At 46.9% G+C, this 16,177-nt stretch overlaps 2 protein-coding genes across 7 annotated transcripts; one reads left to right on the top strand and one right to left on the bottom strand.

Annotated features, from left to right (window-relative positions):
- Positions 1 to 286: 286 nt before the first annotated feature.
- On the top strand, positions 287 to 14,629 carry CDK2AP1 (cyclin dependent kinase 2 associated protein 1). 6 transcript variants are annotated; one of them, XM_072350843.1, is made up of 4 exons: positions 287 to 586; positions 10,044 to 10,150; positions 10,972 to 11,098; positions 13,782 to 14,629. In XM_072350843.1, the coding sequence occupies exons 1-4, from the start codon at positions 520 to 522 to the stop codon at positions 13,847 to 13,849; spliced, it is 369 nt and encodes a 122-aa protein (XP_072206944.1). In that variant the 5' UTR covers positions 287 to 519; the 3' UTR covers positions 13,850 to 14,629. The 6 variants fall into 6 exon arrangements, with proteins under 6 accessions (XP_072206944.1, XP_072206943.1, XP_072206946.1 ...); XM_072350842.1 differs by lacking the exon at positions 287 to 586 and adding an exon at positions 1,555 to 1,878; XM_072350845.1 differs by lacking the exon at positions 287 to 586 and adding an exon at positions 1,798 to 1,909.
- MTRFR (mitochondrial translation release factor in rescue) lies at positions 14,578 to 16,112 on the bottom strand. The gene is made up of 2 exons (XM_072350849.1): positions 15,756 to 16,112; positions 14,578 to 15,521 (listed from the first exon to the last, which is right to left on the bottom strand). The coding sequence occupies exons 1-2, from the start codon at positions 16,029 to 16,031 to the stop codon at positions 15,309 to 15,311; spliced, it is 489 nt and encodes a 162-aa protein (XP_072206950.1). The 5' UTR covers positions 16,032 to 16,112; the 3' UTR covers positions 14,578 to 15,308.
- Positions 16,113 to 16,177: the final 65 nt, after the last annotated feature.

Below are 16,177 nucleotides of genomic sequence, written 5' to 3'. Positions count from 1 at the left end.
TCAGCTTCTCCTCAGCCTTTCTCCTCAGGCGCTCTCTCAGGAGGGGCTCCCGCCTGCCGCCCCCCCCCCCGCCGCCGCCCAGGCTGAGGCAGGGGCCGATTGGGAGCAGAAGTTGAGCCCAAACTTTACGAAGTTGAACGAAACGCTCCCCCCGCCGCCGCCCAGCTCCCCCCGCCCCTCCCCGCCCGCTCCTCCGGCGGCGGCGGCCCTGAGGGGCGCTCCATTGTCTGCCGAGGGGATGGCGGCCGTGCCCCCCTCCGCCGCGCCCCCCTCCGCGCCCCCCCCCCTCCGCGCCGAGGTGCGCGGGGCGCCGGGCGGGCGGCCGCCTCCTCTCAGCCAAAGTTTCGGGATCGGCGTCTCCTCATGATGTATGGATGATATATTGCATTGTGGGTGTCAATATAACTGACGGCCATATTTGCCGGTGCCGCTCCTGCTGTAAACAACCCAAAGTGTCTGGGAGACGCGGAGACGCTTCGCTGAATTCCATCAGGACGCCTCTCCTCCTCCCCGCTGGCCATGTCGCTGGGAATGTCGTACAAACCCAACTTGAACGCCCACATCCCCGGGACTCCCCTCGCCCCGGGTAAGTGCGCGGCGGGAAGTGGGCACAAGTTTGGGAGGCGGGCGGCGGGGCCGCGAGGCACCTGGGGCAGCGCCGGGCTGCGCTCCTGCCCGCTCCGCGATGGCGGGGCAGCGCCTCCGAGCCGCCATTACCGCCGCCCGCCCGCCCCGCGCCGCCCCCTCGGCGGGCGCTCGGCGCCCCGCGCTCCGACCCCCGGAGCCGGCACCGCCGCCGGGGTTCCGTCCGCCGGCTTTCCTCCATGCCCGGCTCCCCGGGGCGGCTGATTGATCTGGATCAGGAATATTCCGCCGGCGCCTCAGCGAGGACCGCTGCTGGCGGGACGCCGCAAGTGCCGCTCGCAGCGCCTCGCGGCCGCCGGGCGCTCTCCTCATCCGCCGCGGCCGCCCGGGACCACCGCGGCCCCACCGCCCTCCGCCCGCGGCTCCGGGGCTCCGTCCCAGCGCCCTGCGGCGGCCCCCGGCCCCTCCTCGCTCAGCCCCGTTCTGGAGGAGGCGTAGAAATCGCTTTTTTTCCCTCCGAAACAACCTTATTTTTTCAATTTATTTTTAAAATTATTATTATTATTATCATTATGTCTCCCCCGTTCCTCCGCAGTGAATCTCTGCGGGAGCTTTTTCCAACTTTTCTCTCTGCGAAGTTTCCCCGATGAAATAACTTTCTGGCTTTTTTTTTTTTATTTCACCCCCTCTCTATCTCGCTGCTGCCCGGGGGGTGCCGAGGGGCTCCGTCCGCAGCCCCAACAAAGCCGCTTCTCCGTGGGGTGTCGGAGGGGGATCTGCGCCCGCAGTGAGCGGAACCAAAATGGAGAAGTCGGTTCTGCCGAGTCTTCCCCCTGTCCGTCCCCTGCTGCAGGGCTGGCACGGCACCGACCGCGGGCTGATGTTTCAATCTGTTTTATTTTTGAGAAGTTTTGGCCGCTTGGGTTTAAAGGGAAGGGAGACCCTCCCCGGTGGTTTTACAGCGTTGTTCTCTTGGGATATCGGTGTGGGATTGAAGGATGCGCTCCGTCCCGGCTGCCCCGAGAGCCGCAGTCCGGCCCCGCAAGACGCCAGCGGGTGACAACCGCCGTCCGCTCAATGCGGGTCCTGCGCTGAGCCCAGCGCGGTGCGGAGCACGGGATGTGCTGAGGATCTCTGACAAAAAGCAGAAGTGTCACCGGAGGGGGGAGAGAAGGGAGGAAAAAAAAAAAGAAACAAAGCAAAACCCGGCGAGGGAAACCATTCCGCTGCCGGCTCCCACGAGAACCTGTGCCTTGCTCTCCGCAACAGCCATAAAATTGCAGGGGAACAAAGGTGGTTGTTCTGCGCCGGTGGGGAGGGCTGGGTGAGTGTCACTGAGGGGGGACCCGGCCCGGAGCCCGGCGGCAGGGCTGAGTGGGGAAGTTTGTGTCGCCGGTGCTCTGCTCGTGTGCTTTCTGCTGCTCGTGCTGCAATTCAGATTGGGATTTTTCATGCGTTTTATCATTCCTACCCCCTCCTTCTAACCCACCCCGTAGCTGCAAGTTTGCTGTCATGCTGGAACTATTCTTCTCTAAGTTGTCTTCTCTCCCGAGTTGGGATCGCCCCCGACACCCCCGGAATCTTTGCAATGAAAGAATGTCCTCCTCTGAATCCAAAATGGGCTCTCTCCTCCCTCCCTGCCTTCTGCCATTATCCTCACGCACCAGCTCTTCCTCTCGCTCGTGGTATTGCCAGCACCGTGGCCTAAGGCCAAGGGAGTTAGACAAAGCAGTCCTTGCAGTCACACATATCGCGTTCGGAGTGATAGGACTGCAGATGGCCCCCTCCTTTCTGGAGCTTAATTTCGAGCAGAAGGAGATTGCTTCTCTATTGTGCTGACATCGAATGCCCCCAGCCAGGAGGAGAAACCCGAGGTTTGCTTCCGAACCTGGGGCGAAGGAACCCCCCTCCCCCGTCCTGCGGAGGAGAGGAAAACAGGAAATCTGTCCCTTTTGGCCCGAGATCAGCCCTGCAGAAGCCTCTCCGTGTGAATGCTAAGCCTTGTGGTCTCAGCCGACCGAGGGCTCTGGCCAGCAGTGGATCTCGCAGGGATTTTCCTCTGGGAGGTAACGCTGCTGCCCTGCAGTGCAGGGTTTTGGTGCAGGGCTGTTGGAACCGCGTCGGCTCAGCTCCTGGAGCTGCGTCCTTGCTGCAGAGAGAAGTCCTCTCAAGTTTGGGCTGAGAGTGGCCACTGCAAAATCAGATTTGTTCTGCGCTCAGTGAGTGGCCCAGCTGGATGGGAGGCTGTGCTGTGTTGCACAGAAGCATGTTTGGGATGCACAAACCTGGGCTGAAGCCCTGAGAGAGGGGCTGGCTTGGGATGGGGCAGTGTGGGGAGGAAGCTTCTGTGAGGCTGTGACAGGTCTGGGGATGGCTGTGGGCATGGAAAATGGGGCTGCTTGCTCTTTGCCTTATACCAGACTCTGGGAAGGGGATTGTGTTGTCAGAGCAGAATCTGATACCTGTTCCTCCTGCCCCAGGTCTTGCAGCATTTTGCCTGAATTATCCATCCCTTTGTGCATCCCACACACTGTGCTGATGGAGCCCCATTTAATCCACACAAATGCTTTCTCTGTGCAGGAGGTAAATAGGAGCTCTGTTAGGGATCTGAGATGCTGTGGCTGTACCTTCACATCCTCACTTGACCCTACTGTGTCCCTGGGCACCTCTGTTACCTGTTTTAACATAATATTTTTATTTATTTCCATGCATATTGTACTGAATCTTGCAAAGTAGTACTGCTTCTTCCTCACCTGCCTTATATCTCATGTTTAATTCTGTTCCTCTGTAAGAGTACCAACCAGTGCACTGACAGAAAGTGGAGCATCTCTACCAACGTCAATTGAAGCAGAGAGGTTTGCACCAGCTGTGACCAGGTCTGTGCTTTGCCTTTAACTGAGTGGTCACATTCATCAGTTGGCTGGGTGAATTTAAAGAGTCAATGGCTCGATGTCCAGTTGTGTTCAATGAGTTGATGTACAGTTGCAGTTACTGTCTGAATGTCCAGGTGGAGATCAAGAACAAGGGGTGTTCCTCAGGGCTCTGCAGTGGGACCGGTGTTGCTTTAACATCCCTGGTGACATGCACGTTGGGATTGGGTGCTCCTCAGCACATTTGTCAGTGACCCAAAGCTGCATGGTGCGGTCAGCATCCTGGAGGTGCTTGAAGCTGGGCTGGATGGGGCTGGGGGCAGCCTGGTCTGGTGGAAGGTAAAGGTCTGATGGTCTGCAACTAGGTGAGCTTTGCAGGCTCTTTCAACCCAAAGCATTCTGCAATTCTGTGGTTATATGGTTTTCTCTGTTCCAGGGCGTTTCCTGGCTCTGTTGTGCATATCCACCAGTTTTGTTCAGGCACAGGTTCAAGAGCAGCATTCTAAAGGTCCAGAAGCCAGCAGAAGGAGCTTGGATATTCCTTTGTAATTTCAACAAGAAATAATAGCATGTTTCAAGACAAACGCAGTTCCTGTAATAGAGCTTGGAAACTTGTGTTTAGGATCAAGAGGAGCAAATTGCAGCAGACTTTGCCAAGAGAAGGGACAGTGCCACAGCTCCTGGTTAGCAAGCAGTGAGCTGCACAGCAAGTGCTGCCATGCTGAGGGCCAGCAGGGCTGTCAGCCTCACCTTGCAGAAGCTTTGTGGTAAAAAGAAAACTATGCACACGTTCTTGCTGGGAGGTGAATGAGATGAATTTTCCTGACTGGGGCTGCAGCTTGCAACTGGGGAGACCGATATTGGTCAGTCCTGGGATGTGATGCCCAACCTGTTAGCTTATTTCTAATTGAGACTGAAGTGCAGATTTGCTTGAGCAAATGGCTTGCTTGTTGCCCTTTACAGACAGCTTAGGTTTCACATTGTCTGTAGTGAGGGGCTGCTTTTGAAAAGAGAGTATGGAAAGAATACGACTCCAAACAATGCAGAGAGAGCAAAGTGTTCAGGAAATGTGGATGGTGCTCCACTCCCAAACCCGCAGTTTAACAAACTGAAAATGTCAAGCTCTCTGGTCACTTGAAATCCACGTGGAGTCATGAACAGAAAAGAAACTCGCTAAACGTGTTTCAGAATGAACAGTTTTTCAGTGGACTTGTTTGGACATTTAAGAAAAATGGTGTTTTTTGGCTTTGTCTACCAGAGCTCTTAGGTTCAAAGCTGTGACTGGCGTGGTTTTCACAACCAGCACATCTCTGCGTCATCCCCACCCACCAGCTGGTTGAGTTGCAGGGTGGGTTTGGTTTGGTTTGTGCTAGCTTCGTTCCTCTTGCATAAAAGTAAACCAGAAGCCGTGCTCCAGTTATGCAACTGGTGCTCCATCCTTTTGGGGAACATAGAGGTCCAGACCAAAGGCTGGACAGCTTTGAGCCATATTTGTGATGCAGACGCCCAGTCTGGGGGATCAGACTAAATTCCAGACTTAAATCCTGCCCCTTTGCCCCAGCTACATGTGGTGTACATGTACCAAAGGCTTTGATCTTCTGATCCATTCTCATTGTGCCAAATAATTTGCTAATGTAGAAATGTCCTGTCTTCAGTTAGGATAGAAGAGCAGTGGGGAGGCAGAGGGGCTGTCTTCTGTTTTTCTGATTTAAAAAGAAAAAAAAAAAAAAAAAAAAAAAAAAAAGGAAAGAAAAGAAAGAAAGAAAGGGAGGAGGTGGAAAGAGAAGACATAAAACATGACCGTTATCCACATGGGAAGATGAAGTGGAACGGGAGTACTAGAGGAAAGGCCCTGAGTGTGATGGATCAAAAGAGCAAGGCCTCTGGCTGTTACGAAAAAGAATGTCCTAGTTCTTGAGAACGTATTTATATGTGTGTGTGCTGAGTTTTATTTTATTTTTTTTCCCTTTCAAGTGAAATAGTTTTATTCAAAGAAAGGTCTGTTTCTGCCACACGGGCTGTTTGAGGTGGGAAATAGCGGGTGAAAATAAAACTTTCACAGCCAGTCCCATAAGGAATGTTTTGTGCGGATGAGAACAAGGTCCATTATTTTAAAATGCTAAAAAAAATGAAAGATCTTTTGGAGGTTGGGGGGAAATGGGGCTGACGGCATTTTTTGCTGTGGGTTGGCATCTTCATACTGCTCCGTGTGTTGCTTGGCTGTGCAGTAGGTCTGCTTGTATAGACATGCGTGTGGTGTCCCATGGATGGCAGGCAGTTCTCGTTGAGCTGAAGCCAAATTGTGCAGAGGGCTAAGGATAAGGAATCAAATCATCCCGTAGTCTGCCAAAGCTCTGCAACCGTGGTTTGGGCTGTATGCAAATACTGCAGAGACGGCTGCGGTAGGTGAGGATGTTGCCTCTCACCCTATGCTGGAAGATTCTTGTCTTGCAATGTACATTGTCTACGCATCTCAGAACGTTTCTCATGTCTTTTGATGCAAACTTGGCCACTTTAGGGCAGAGAAGCTGCAACCTCTCAGTTAAAATATTCCAACCTGGTCGTCTCAGACTGCATACCTGCAGGGATCTCTTCTTATATGCTGTCATATTCTTGAGTTCAAAGAGTTTGTGAAATGGCAGGAGCTTATATATGCCATCTTATAGGACCTTGCAAAGTGCAGAGTTCTAGAGAAACACATACCCAGTGGGGTTAGCTCTTTACTTAAGTCACTTCTACGTGAGTAACTGGACAAGGTGAGTAACTGTTTCTGATTTTGCTTTGCTGTGTCTGTGAGAGGGAAGCAGAGTGGCAGCTGAGTGCTGTGGCCACCACAGAGGTAGGTGTCCCTGTGGACATCTGCTGGGAGTGGATCAGGTGGGAGCACACACATTCCTGCCCCTGCTGCTTCCTTGTGGGGTGCACTGTAAGCTGCTTTTCCAGTTAGCTTTCCAGTAAGCAACAGCAGTAGAGTTAAGAATTAAGGCTAGCAAATTGGCATTGCTGCTTAGGCTTGGAAACAGTAAAGAAACTGGATGGATCTCTGCAAACCTGTCGGAAATTGATGGGGAGATTCCTGGTCCGAGGGAAACAAAGGTTGGTTCTTGATCCTTTGTCTTGCAGGATGTCACTGGAAGGGAGAGATTCTGACAAAAAAAGAAAATTAATAAAAAAATCTAATTTCTAATTGCTGCATTGTTACGCCTCATCCTGATTAATAAGGAATTACGTTGATTAGCAAGAAACTCAATATATTTTTGTGTAAGGAAAAAAAAACAACCTGCCTCTGTCAGTCTTCAGCGTGAACGCAGAAATAAAAGACATTGTTGGCACAAGAATAAGTGAGTATATAAAAGGTTTTGTATACATTTAATTAGGAAAGTGGAGGCAGGAAAGTGTGTACATTAATTTAGGTTTAATGCAGCAGCAAGCGCTAAGACAATCTGGGAGGTGATGCAGTGTCACTCGAATTCAGTACAAGCACACTCCCTTTTTGCTTCTGTCAATTCCTAACTGTCTTGTCTCCATTGTTACTTTAACATGAGAGAGCAAGCCTCAATTTAGCTCCCCCCTCCTTTTTTTTCCTCTCTAGTGAATACCTAATCATCAAACGGATTTTTGACTGGGTCTTGGCTCTGAGACTCGTTGGCCTAATTTTTCTTCCTAACTGTAACAGCAGTAGCTGGTGATTTTTTAATTGTTATTATTATTATTATTTTTAATCTGCGGTGTTCAGGATGTTCAGGCATGCAGATGTATTTCGGGTTAATTGACTAATAGTCATCTGAGACCCAGGGCTTCTCTTTGAGATTAACATACAAAGTGATAGGTCAGAAAGCCTAAGGTCCATTACCCCGTGAGATAATAATACCCCCGCAATTAATTTCATTTTCGTGATTGCATCGTCTTAAATTGAGGTGAAATCCAGGATTTTTCATCTTTCTTTCCTCCAGCGGAGTTTGGCTGGCACAACTTCTGGCCTGGGCGTGTGGAGCTGGTGCCACGGCCAAGCCAAATCCTTCCTTTGTTCTCAGGGCCTGCTGCTGCTGATAAAGTGGTCGGCGCATGGCATTATGTCTTATTACATTTTTGATGCAGACTGCAAAGAAACGGGTAAACTCACCATGGTTACCACGATCTGTCACTTGGCAGGGCACGCCGTACTCAGCAATGGCCTCTAGTGTCTGCTGCACAGCTCTGCATAGCGTGGGTACAGCAGACAATAAGCACCCAGCTGTGGAGCAGCACCAGGTAGGGCCCTGACTGCTGTCTGCAGGCAGGAGCAACATCCTGGCTCCGGCAGTGGTTTCTCCCTCATTGCTGCCTGTTGAAAGTTCTCCTTTCCTCGTGTAACTCCCATGCTGAGTCCTGCTGCTGTCCACTGCAGCACTTTATGTGTGCAAAGCGTGGTTCAGCCCGGCCTCACTGCTTTAACTTGCTACATCATGTTTCTAGTGGAGTTTTCTCTAGACATACCCTGCTGTGTTATTTCATCCAAACAAAGCACACGTCATTTAAATTCGCGTAACCTCAAACGATCACTAATTATCTGTACTATTTTATCATTAGCTAATGATATGCTGGTGAAAACGGTCCTGTTTTCTGATCTGCATGGGCTGTAGCTGTGGGGTAAGCTGTTGGTGAGGTCTGTTGGGCAGCCAAAGCAGGATTCCTGAGCCTGGCCATCCAAGCCCTCGTTCAGAGCCAGTTTGGAGCTTCTGGGTCCTGTTTGTGTGGTGCTTGCAGTAGGAGCCTGGGAACAAGTCTTTACAGGATGCATCTTTTGTTTTATTCCATGGGATCAGAAATCGCTTGAGTCTGTCTTTGCTTAATTGAGGTAATTAAATCTTTCTACCTTGCAGCACAAAGGGTTCATTAATGTTTTTGAAGCATTTTGAAATCACTGGAGGAAAGATGCAGTTTGCTGTCGTGTCATGTTTGATAAGTGTTGAAATTTCAAGGCATCTGGACTTGAAATATTGGCTGAGTTGTAGGTACAGAAACCTTGCTATTGTGCGTGCACAGAGGGAAGGGCTGACTGAGAGCACAGCTGTCAATGGTGGTGTTCCTCCGCAGTGCAGGAGCCGTACGTACTCTGTGGGTGTGTTTTAATTTTTTGGTTGTTTGTTTTTACTGTACTTCAGAAGGATGGGACAATTAACTCCGCATGAAACCTTAGCAGCAGACATGTGCAGCTGTAAAATTTAGCAGCTTGGTTTAAGACAAAGATAAACCTTCCTTTTTACAGATGGACTTTGTAACCACCTCAGTTCACCTTTGTTAGGATTTCACATCCAGTTAAGTGGGCAGGATGAAGAGCATGCTCTCTCTGTAGAACAAAGACACCACCACAGTGATGACTTCTGATACATTCTGAAGTGGAAAGAGAGTTCCCAGCATTGGAAGATCCTGTTCCACTGTGTTCAGTAGAGCTTTTCACAATGTAACTACTGGCTTTCTGTTTCTTAGTGAAGAGAAACAGGGAATCTCTTGCAACTTCTAAACAAAGCTTGTGGTTTACAGGGCTCTGAGACACAGTGACTTTTATCAACAGTTTGATTTAGGTTCACATGAAAGCTGGTGATTAAGATCCCTTTCTCAAATGAAGTTGGGAAGTTTTAGCAGGACTTCTGCAAAGGGAAGATTTTCAGGCAGCAGGAGGTCTGAGTCTGTGCCTGCAGGCAAGGAGAGCAGCACCAGAGGGTATGGGGGCTTTGAACTGCAAGAGTGAAAAAAGAGCAGCCGAGTTGAACGCTGCCTTAGCCCTGAGTGTTCAGTTCATCAGTCCTTTAGAGCTGTTGTAAAACAGGCAGCAGAATTAAGCCCTATTTCTCAGTAACAAATTCTTGCCATAGTGGGGTAGTGAAGTGTCTTGGTTCCTTGTTTCTGAAGCAGTTAATCAATGATTGCACTGGTAGAATCTGTTTCTTTTATCTGAACCATAATCCAAATAGATGTGTTTGTTTTTTTTTTTTTTGCCTTTGACTTACTTACGTAGCACAGTTTGACAGGCAAAAGATATTTGGTATCTCACAAAGAGTAATAATACTCAGCAGTCTTCACCTCTGATGTCATACAATGAGCAGCAGATCTGATAGACCTCAACTGACTGTTCTCTATGAATAGTTTTGGCATCAGCTGAAAATAGTACTGAGGATAACTTGCATTGACCATGTGATGGCACTTTGAGTTGCAAAATTGCTTTCAGATAACTTGCACTGAAAAGGTAAAAATAGCGCAGGGCGTTAGACTCATCTATGTGGAATGTATATATGCAAAAATAGGGCTCCTTAAGATTTAGTTTGTCTAGGCAGAACAACTTGTCATGTTACACTGCTTCACTTTTAGACGAACAATTTGCACTGATAAGGTTGCAGGCTGTGCTATTTTCAAGTGTACAGCAAACATTAGGGAAGCGTTAATTTATCTATTAGTAGGAAAGCAGCGTGGCTCTGTCAGTAGCTGGCTTAGAGTAAGGTGAGAGTTCACAGCTCTAGAAAAGAGGAAAGCCATCTCAAATGTGTCCCTGTGTAACCGACTCATCCATCTGTAGATAATAACAAATATTCTTTCTTTTTTTCTCTACAGCTGGGAGCGTTCACTCTCCCTCCACAAGTATGGCAACGTCTGCGCAATACAGGCAGCTTATAAATGACTACGGCCCCCCATCGCTAGGGTACACACAAGGGATACAGGTATGGCTCTGCTTCTTGTTTTTTCTTTCACCAGATCACTGTCCCTATGCTCACACAGTATCGTGGATGGTGGCCTGTAATCTGAGGTCTTCCTCCTTCTCACGAAGGTCTGAAATCAAACCCAAATGGCAAACTGATTCATCGCACATGTCTTGGGATCAAATTAGACTAAGCAGAGTGCTGAGTGAGATTAGTTACTAATTAACTGTTAGTCCTTTCCCTTCTAAGTCAGTGAACCGTGTCTTGAGTTATGTTCTGGTAGCAAGGGCTGTTACGTGCTTTTAAATCATTAGAAAAGTAATAGTCCTACACCTTTAACTGTTTTTCCTTGGACGAACTGCTGATTTAAGATTGGCAGTCTGATGGAGCGTGTTCCAGACATACCTGTGGGCTGGCAAACTTTCTGTGAAATCTGTTTACCACTTAATAGGATTTTCCCTACTGTTATGGGCAGTTTTGTTTTATCTGCTCCTCATTCTCTCAGACTCCTCCACAAAATATACATCTGAACACTGATAAAGACAGAAAGAGAGTGCAGTAAGTGGTTTTCAGTTTGCTGTTTTTGTAGGACTGTTCTAACGCCTGTTTCATCTCAGGCTCCAATCATGTAGCTGCATCCTCCTACCTGGCTCCACGTAGCACTATGTCCAGCTGTAGAAGCAAAGGCAAAAAGAAAACCATGTTTATATAGCAAACATGAAAACTTCTTTACCAAAAAAAAGTGGCTTCCTGGGTTATTCAGTGAATTTCTAGGTGCTGTTTGTTCTAATTATTTTGGTTTTAGTCGTGTTTAATTGAGATTAATCTACTTCCAACTACAGGGTACCAGCAGCAGTCAAGTACCGCAAAGCAAATATGCAGAACTTCTAGCCATCATTGAAGAATTAGGAAAAGAGATCAGACCCACGTATGCTGGGAGTAAAAGTGCGATGGAGAGGCTAAAACGAGGTAATGTTTAAAATACTTGTATATGTTAAAGTATCCCATATTCTTTGTGTACTGACTACTTGTAGGCAGCTTCATAACAATGGTTTCCCTTGAATAGACAGCTGCATTGAGCTTGTTGTTAAACTGAGTGTATTAATGAGCAACTACATCTCTGGTACACTTCATTCTATACTCTTGCTGTATTTAATAGTGGCCAATAGTGGTCAGCTAGACATGTTCTGCTAGGTTCTGGGTGACTTGCTTGTCCCTTTATCTATTTCTTCTCTCTGACATCCAAAATACACAACCAAACATTGTTTTCATTGTCTGATAAACATCACTCACCTCCTTGACCCAAGAGCCCTTAGTGAAAGGCTTAAGGAAATATTACTTTGTGTTAAGTTGCCCTAAGGCTGGTGGAGAGAACAGCTGGGGAAAAATATGAAGGGTGTTGTCAGTGAAGGCTGTTGAGAGTGAGATGTCAAACATATACTCCTCCTCTGCGTGGTACTGGGCCACTTAGACTCCATTACCTGTTTCAAGTGGATGTCATTAGGAGTCTGCTGCTAAGGGACATAGAAGCTTTTAGGTCTGGCTGATGAGGTCTCCTCAGCTTTGCTTAGTCAGCTAAAAGAGGTCACATAAACGTCCTTCCCTTTGCAGGGTAAAAGAAACCCCTGCATGCCCTGCTGCTTACATCAGCTTGACATTGTCCTGCGCAAGGGATACTTCTGAAGGAGCAGTGAGACATTCCATTGCTCCTAAAATGACCCTGAATGCCACCTACAATGGATGTGCTGGCATTTCTGTCCTTTGCCAATAGATACCTTTTCCTCCCTTTCCCTAGTCCTTGTGCTGAGTTTGGCTCACTCACTCAAACCTGAACAGGAGCATTACTGTAACAGACTAACATCTCACCACCTTGCAAATCCCCCTTACACTCACCCAAGACTACAAAGCTTTATTTAAAGCTCAACCATTATGGGAGAGTAATATATCTGCCACGACGTGCAATAAAATGACTAGTAGCTGTTCTGGGAAAGGATGCAATAAAGTCTGCTGATGAGTGGTAAGTGGAATCTAGCCCAGCTAAAATCAATGTTGCTGGAGTCTCTCTTTATTGCATTGCTGGAGTCAGTATTAATAGATCATGAATGGCAATAGGCTAATGGGGACAACTTGAGAGAGAGCAGGAGAGATGCAGGACTGTTCAGAGAACATCAGTTGGGTGAGGAAACGTTATTTTGCTACTTCTTGCACTGAGTATTGATTTGTTTGCTAATGTAGCTTAAGATGCTGCCACTGTAACTGACTCGAACATGATGCAAAAAATCCACAATAAATACTTTTTGCTGCCATCTTTTGGTCACTAAGATACCTCTCTTTGCATTTTAGGAGCTATGTGATTGAAGGAGCATGTGCAAGTGGGAGAGCAAAAGAGAGTGAGGGTGACCACGTGACGGCAGCCTCCATGGCCACGTGGAGGTTACTGCTGAATAAAGTCCCTGTCCCCTGCTCCATCTGCTCCTAGGGACAGAGGATACTGACCTCTAAAATTGGCCAAATTCCCAGCGTTCTACATAATTCAGGGTAGTTCTGCTGCATAAACTGGGCTTCCTGCCACCAGATCCAGATCTAATACACTTCTTTGAGTATGCGTTTCTGCCTCCCACAGCTGTAGGAGGACGCAGCTTTACTTGTCTGCATTGATTTAACCCTGAGTAAAGCCTGGCACCCATCACGTCCCCAGTCTCTACTCCTTGGATGTAGAGGCTGTTGCTGTGATCTGGGTTAGCAGCCTTCTAGAGACAGAATCCATTACATCTAAAAAGAGATTAAATCTCTTCTATTGCCTTATTGTCATTTCTTCACCTTGTTAAGGAGCATGACTGAGCAGAGAAATCACCTCCTATCTTTTCCTGATATAAAATATAACCTTGTTAGTTGTAGAAAAATCTGTCTGTCTCCCATCGTAAAAATCTAAATTGAGCTGAGTTCTTTCAGCAGCTCGGTGAATGTGAATCTAGATTCAGTTCCAGGATTAAGACTGGAGGTCCATATTGCTAGAACTCAAGGCAGCAGGACTTAGTGGAAAATTCCACATAATGCCTATCAGAGCAGATATGGCAGCATATAAAGCAGTGATGATTTATACTGGGAGCTCAGCCAGTTTGTACCTTTATGCACACAACGTTACAAAATTTCTCTTATACAACTTATGTTTAGGCAGTGTTATGAAGGCTTAGATTTTGATGCTTCCTCTTAATGGAAATATTATTCCAAGGCATTAATTAAGGCTCTTAGGTCTTGCTAAAATGACTCCCTAAGTAAGTTCAGATGTTTTACACTCCACAATGCCAACATAACTGCCAGGTTGATAAGATTATGTATTTATTTATTTATTATTAGGTTTCTCGTTTTAATTAGGTATACACTGCACATTACAATGTACCTGTCACTGCAGCCCTACAAAGCTCATCATGCTCCAATCCCTTGTTTGGTCCATCTTTAATTCCTAACACCGGTCTGGGATAGCAAAGTTCTTCAGCAGTGGCTGATGTTAGGGCACTGAGGGCTCTCTGTTTTCTGTGTCACGCTGTGGTAGCCTTGGAGACTTGGTGGAAACACATAAACCTTTCTGTGAACTGTCATTGCAAATGTCACCTGAGTGAGATAACTGAAAATGCGTTCAATTCTTTTGCAGGCATTATTCATGCTAGAGGATTAGTTCGGGAATGCTTGGCTGAGACCGAACGAAATGCAAGATCCTAGCCCACAAATGCAGTTACAAGATTTTCCATCTCTTAATGAAGAAAAAGTAATGCCTACTCGTTCTGACTCTTAAAACATTCAGACAAATTCCTTTATTTTGAAGGTTTTACCTTTCTTTTTTTGCCCTTAAAAATGTATAGCGAAGAATGACAAAACAAGGATTTTTCAACTTGCTGAGGGATGGCATTTTGTAAAGACACCAAAACTCCCTAAGATGTTTCTAAACCATGAAAACTGAACTGCATGCAGAGGAATGCTCTCTCCTAGGCTATATTTCAGTTCTCTTCCTATCCAGCCACAATCCCGTTGTTGGTTTTTCTTTATCCTTTTCACTATATCAACTGAACCCCAAACTGCCCGTCTTTCAAAGTTCAACATAAGCTGTAAGGACTTTTTGTTTTAATAACTGCAGAATAGCATGCTGTACTTAGTAGTCTGCTATGCCACAATTTGCCAGACAGCATAGACCCTGCTTAGAAATAATAACCTTCTCCTCCTCTTACTTTTCCTTTTTTGTTCATTTTGCATAAACATTTGCATGACTATTAGTGCTTTGAAATCCATTTAAAGTGCATGAATTATATGGAAAATAGGGAAGCCTATTAAATAATAACAAGGTTCTGGAAAACTAATTTCTACATGAAGGCTGGAGATTTCAGTTTTAAGTTTGCCAAAAAAAAAAAAAAAAAAGAAAATTCTGGATAAATTACTAAAACTTATTTGCATCTTTGTATGTATTTATTACTTGATGTAATAAAGCTTATTTTCATTAACAGCTTGTATTAAGAAATATCTACAGTCACTATCTACAGATATCTACAGATTCACACCCCACGTATGAAAAGCAAAGATTTAACCTTCATGCAGGAGGCTCAAATTCAGGAAGGTAAGGGAATGGGCCTGCAAATTTGGGGTCTATTTCCATTGAAGGAACAGTACTGCTGCAGTTGATTTCTACCAGAGGATGGTATTGTTGCTAGTGAACCTTGCTTTCAAAATACACATGACAGCTTGGGTTCCTGAAGCTGTCTGCATTTGTTATCGAAGGTCAGAACAAAGTTAGCAGCCTGCAAGGGTTCTGTCAGAAATTAGAGGTTTTGGTTAAGCAATTGATGACTTGGCAGTATTAAAAGTTCAACTAACAGATCTGAAGGAGACAGCCAGTAAGGAACGTTCTTCGTATGTACTGGAACTCCTATGAAATAGTGTTGAAATGAAATATCATTGCAGGCAGAAACTCTGCAGAGAAAAGAATCCTAAACACAGGTAATGAAATGATGGCAAACAGAAGTAAGAACACACTGTGCTTTAACTCTTCAGTTTTACTGTAAGAGCAGGTCAGGTTCTACTCAATATTTCAGTTGTGCTTATGAAGCACAGTGTTATACATCGGCCAGAACACTGCACAGCTATGACAGACTTCTCCCTTACCCTCCCAGAGCCAGTCAGTATCTCATGTCTATTTCCTGTCCAATTGTAGCATCTCTTTCAAATGCTTTTTCCTTTCTAGGTTTTCCTTTGCTCTTCTTTTTTTCTCTTGCTTCTTCTTCTCTGACGCTTTCTTCTCTCTATAAACGTCACTGTCTTCACCTTTGTAGAAGAGGTCGACCTTTTCCTGCAGGATTTCTCTGGCTATCTGTCGGTTCTTCTCCACTGATCTTGTTTGATGGCACTGAAGGAACACAGCGGGACACCTTTAGCACGACAACCACCTGTTTTCCTGCTATAGCTTTCTATCCAGACAGCCCCAGTTTATTTATCTGTTAACCAAACCCGCTTCTTGCCGACGTACTTCATGTCTATATCAACTCTTCCGTGACAGCTGCACTGAGATTATGACCCACTACAAAAGGAAACCTGAAGCACAGCACGCAGCCCGTGCTTTAATGACATCGAACACGATTACCTTCACCACAATCCCGGATGGAACGTGCTTCAAGACAACACAGTTGCTGGTCTTGTTAGTGGCCTGCCCTCCGGGGCCATCTCCCCTCACAAACTGCTCCTTCAGCTCCGTCTCGCTCAGCTCCACCAGATCCAACGAGCTCCTCTTTCCGGCTGCCCACAACAACGGCCCCCAGCTCAGGGACAGCCGCTGCGTCCTCTGAGCCCACGGCCCCCATATCGCTGCCCTGCGCTGCCTCAGTATCAACGTGAAGGTAAACAAGCTCGGGACGCTCATGCAGGTAGGAGGAGTCTGTCTGCAAGGAAAGCTGTGCAGCCCCTCACCTCAGGGCCTCGGCCATACTGCGCATGCGCATCTCTCTGCGCATACGGCCTTACGCGCACTTTCCGTCACATCTGCACATGCGCAGCACTTGGAGGCGG

This window comes from Excalfactoria chinensis, chromosome 16 (genome assembly GCF_039878825.1).
Source record: "Excalfactoria chinensis isolate bCotChi1 chromosome 16, bCotChi1.hap2, whole genome shotgun sequence".
Lineage (NCBI taxonomy): Eukaryota > Metazoa > Chordata > Aves > Galliformes > Phasianidae > Excalfactoria > Excalfactoria chinensis.
Note: the sequence above shows the minus strand (reverse complement) of the source record. Positions and strands in the feature narration are given on the sequence as shown.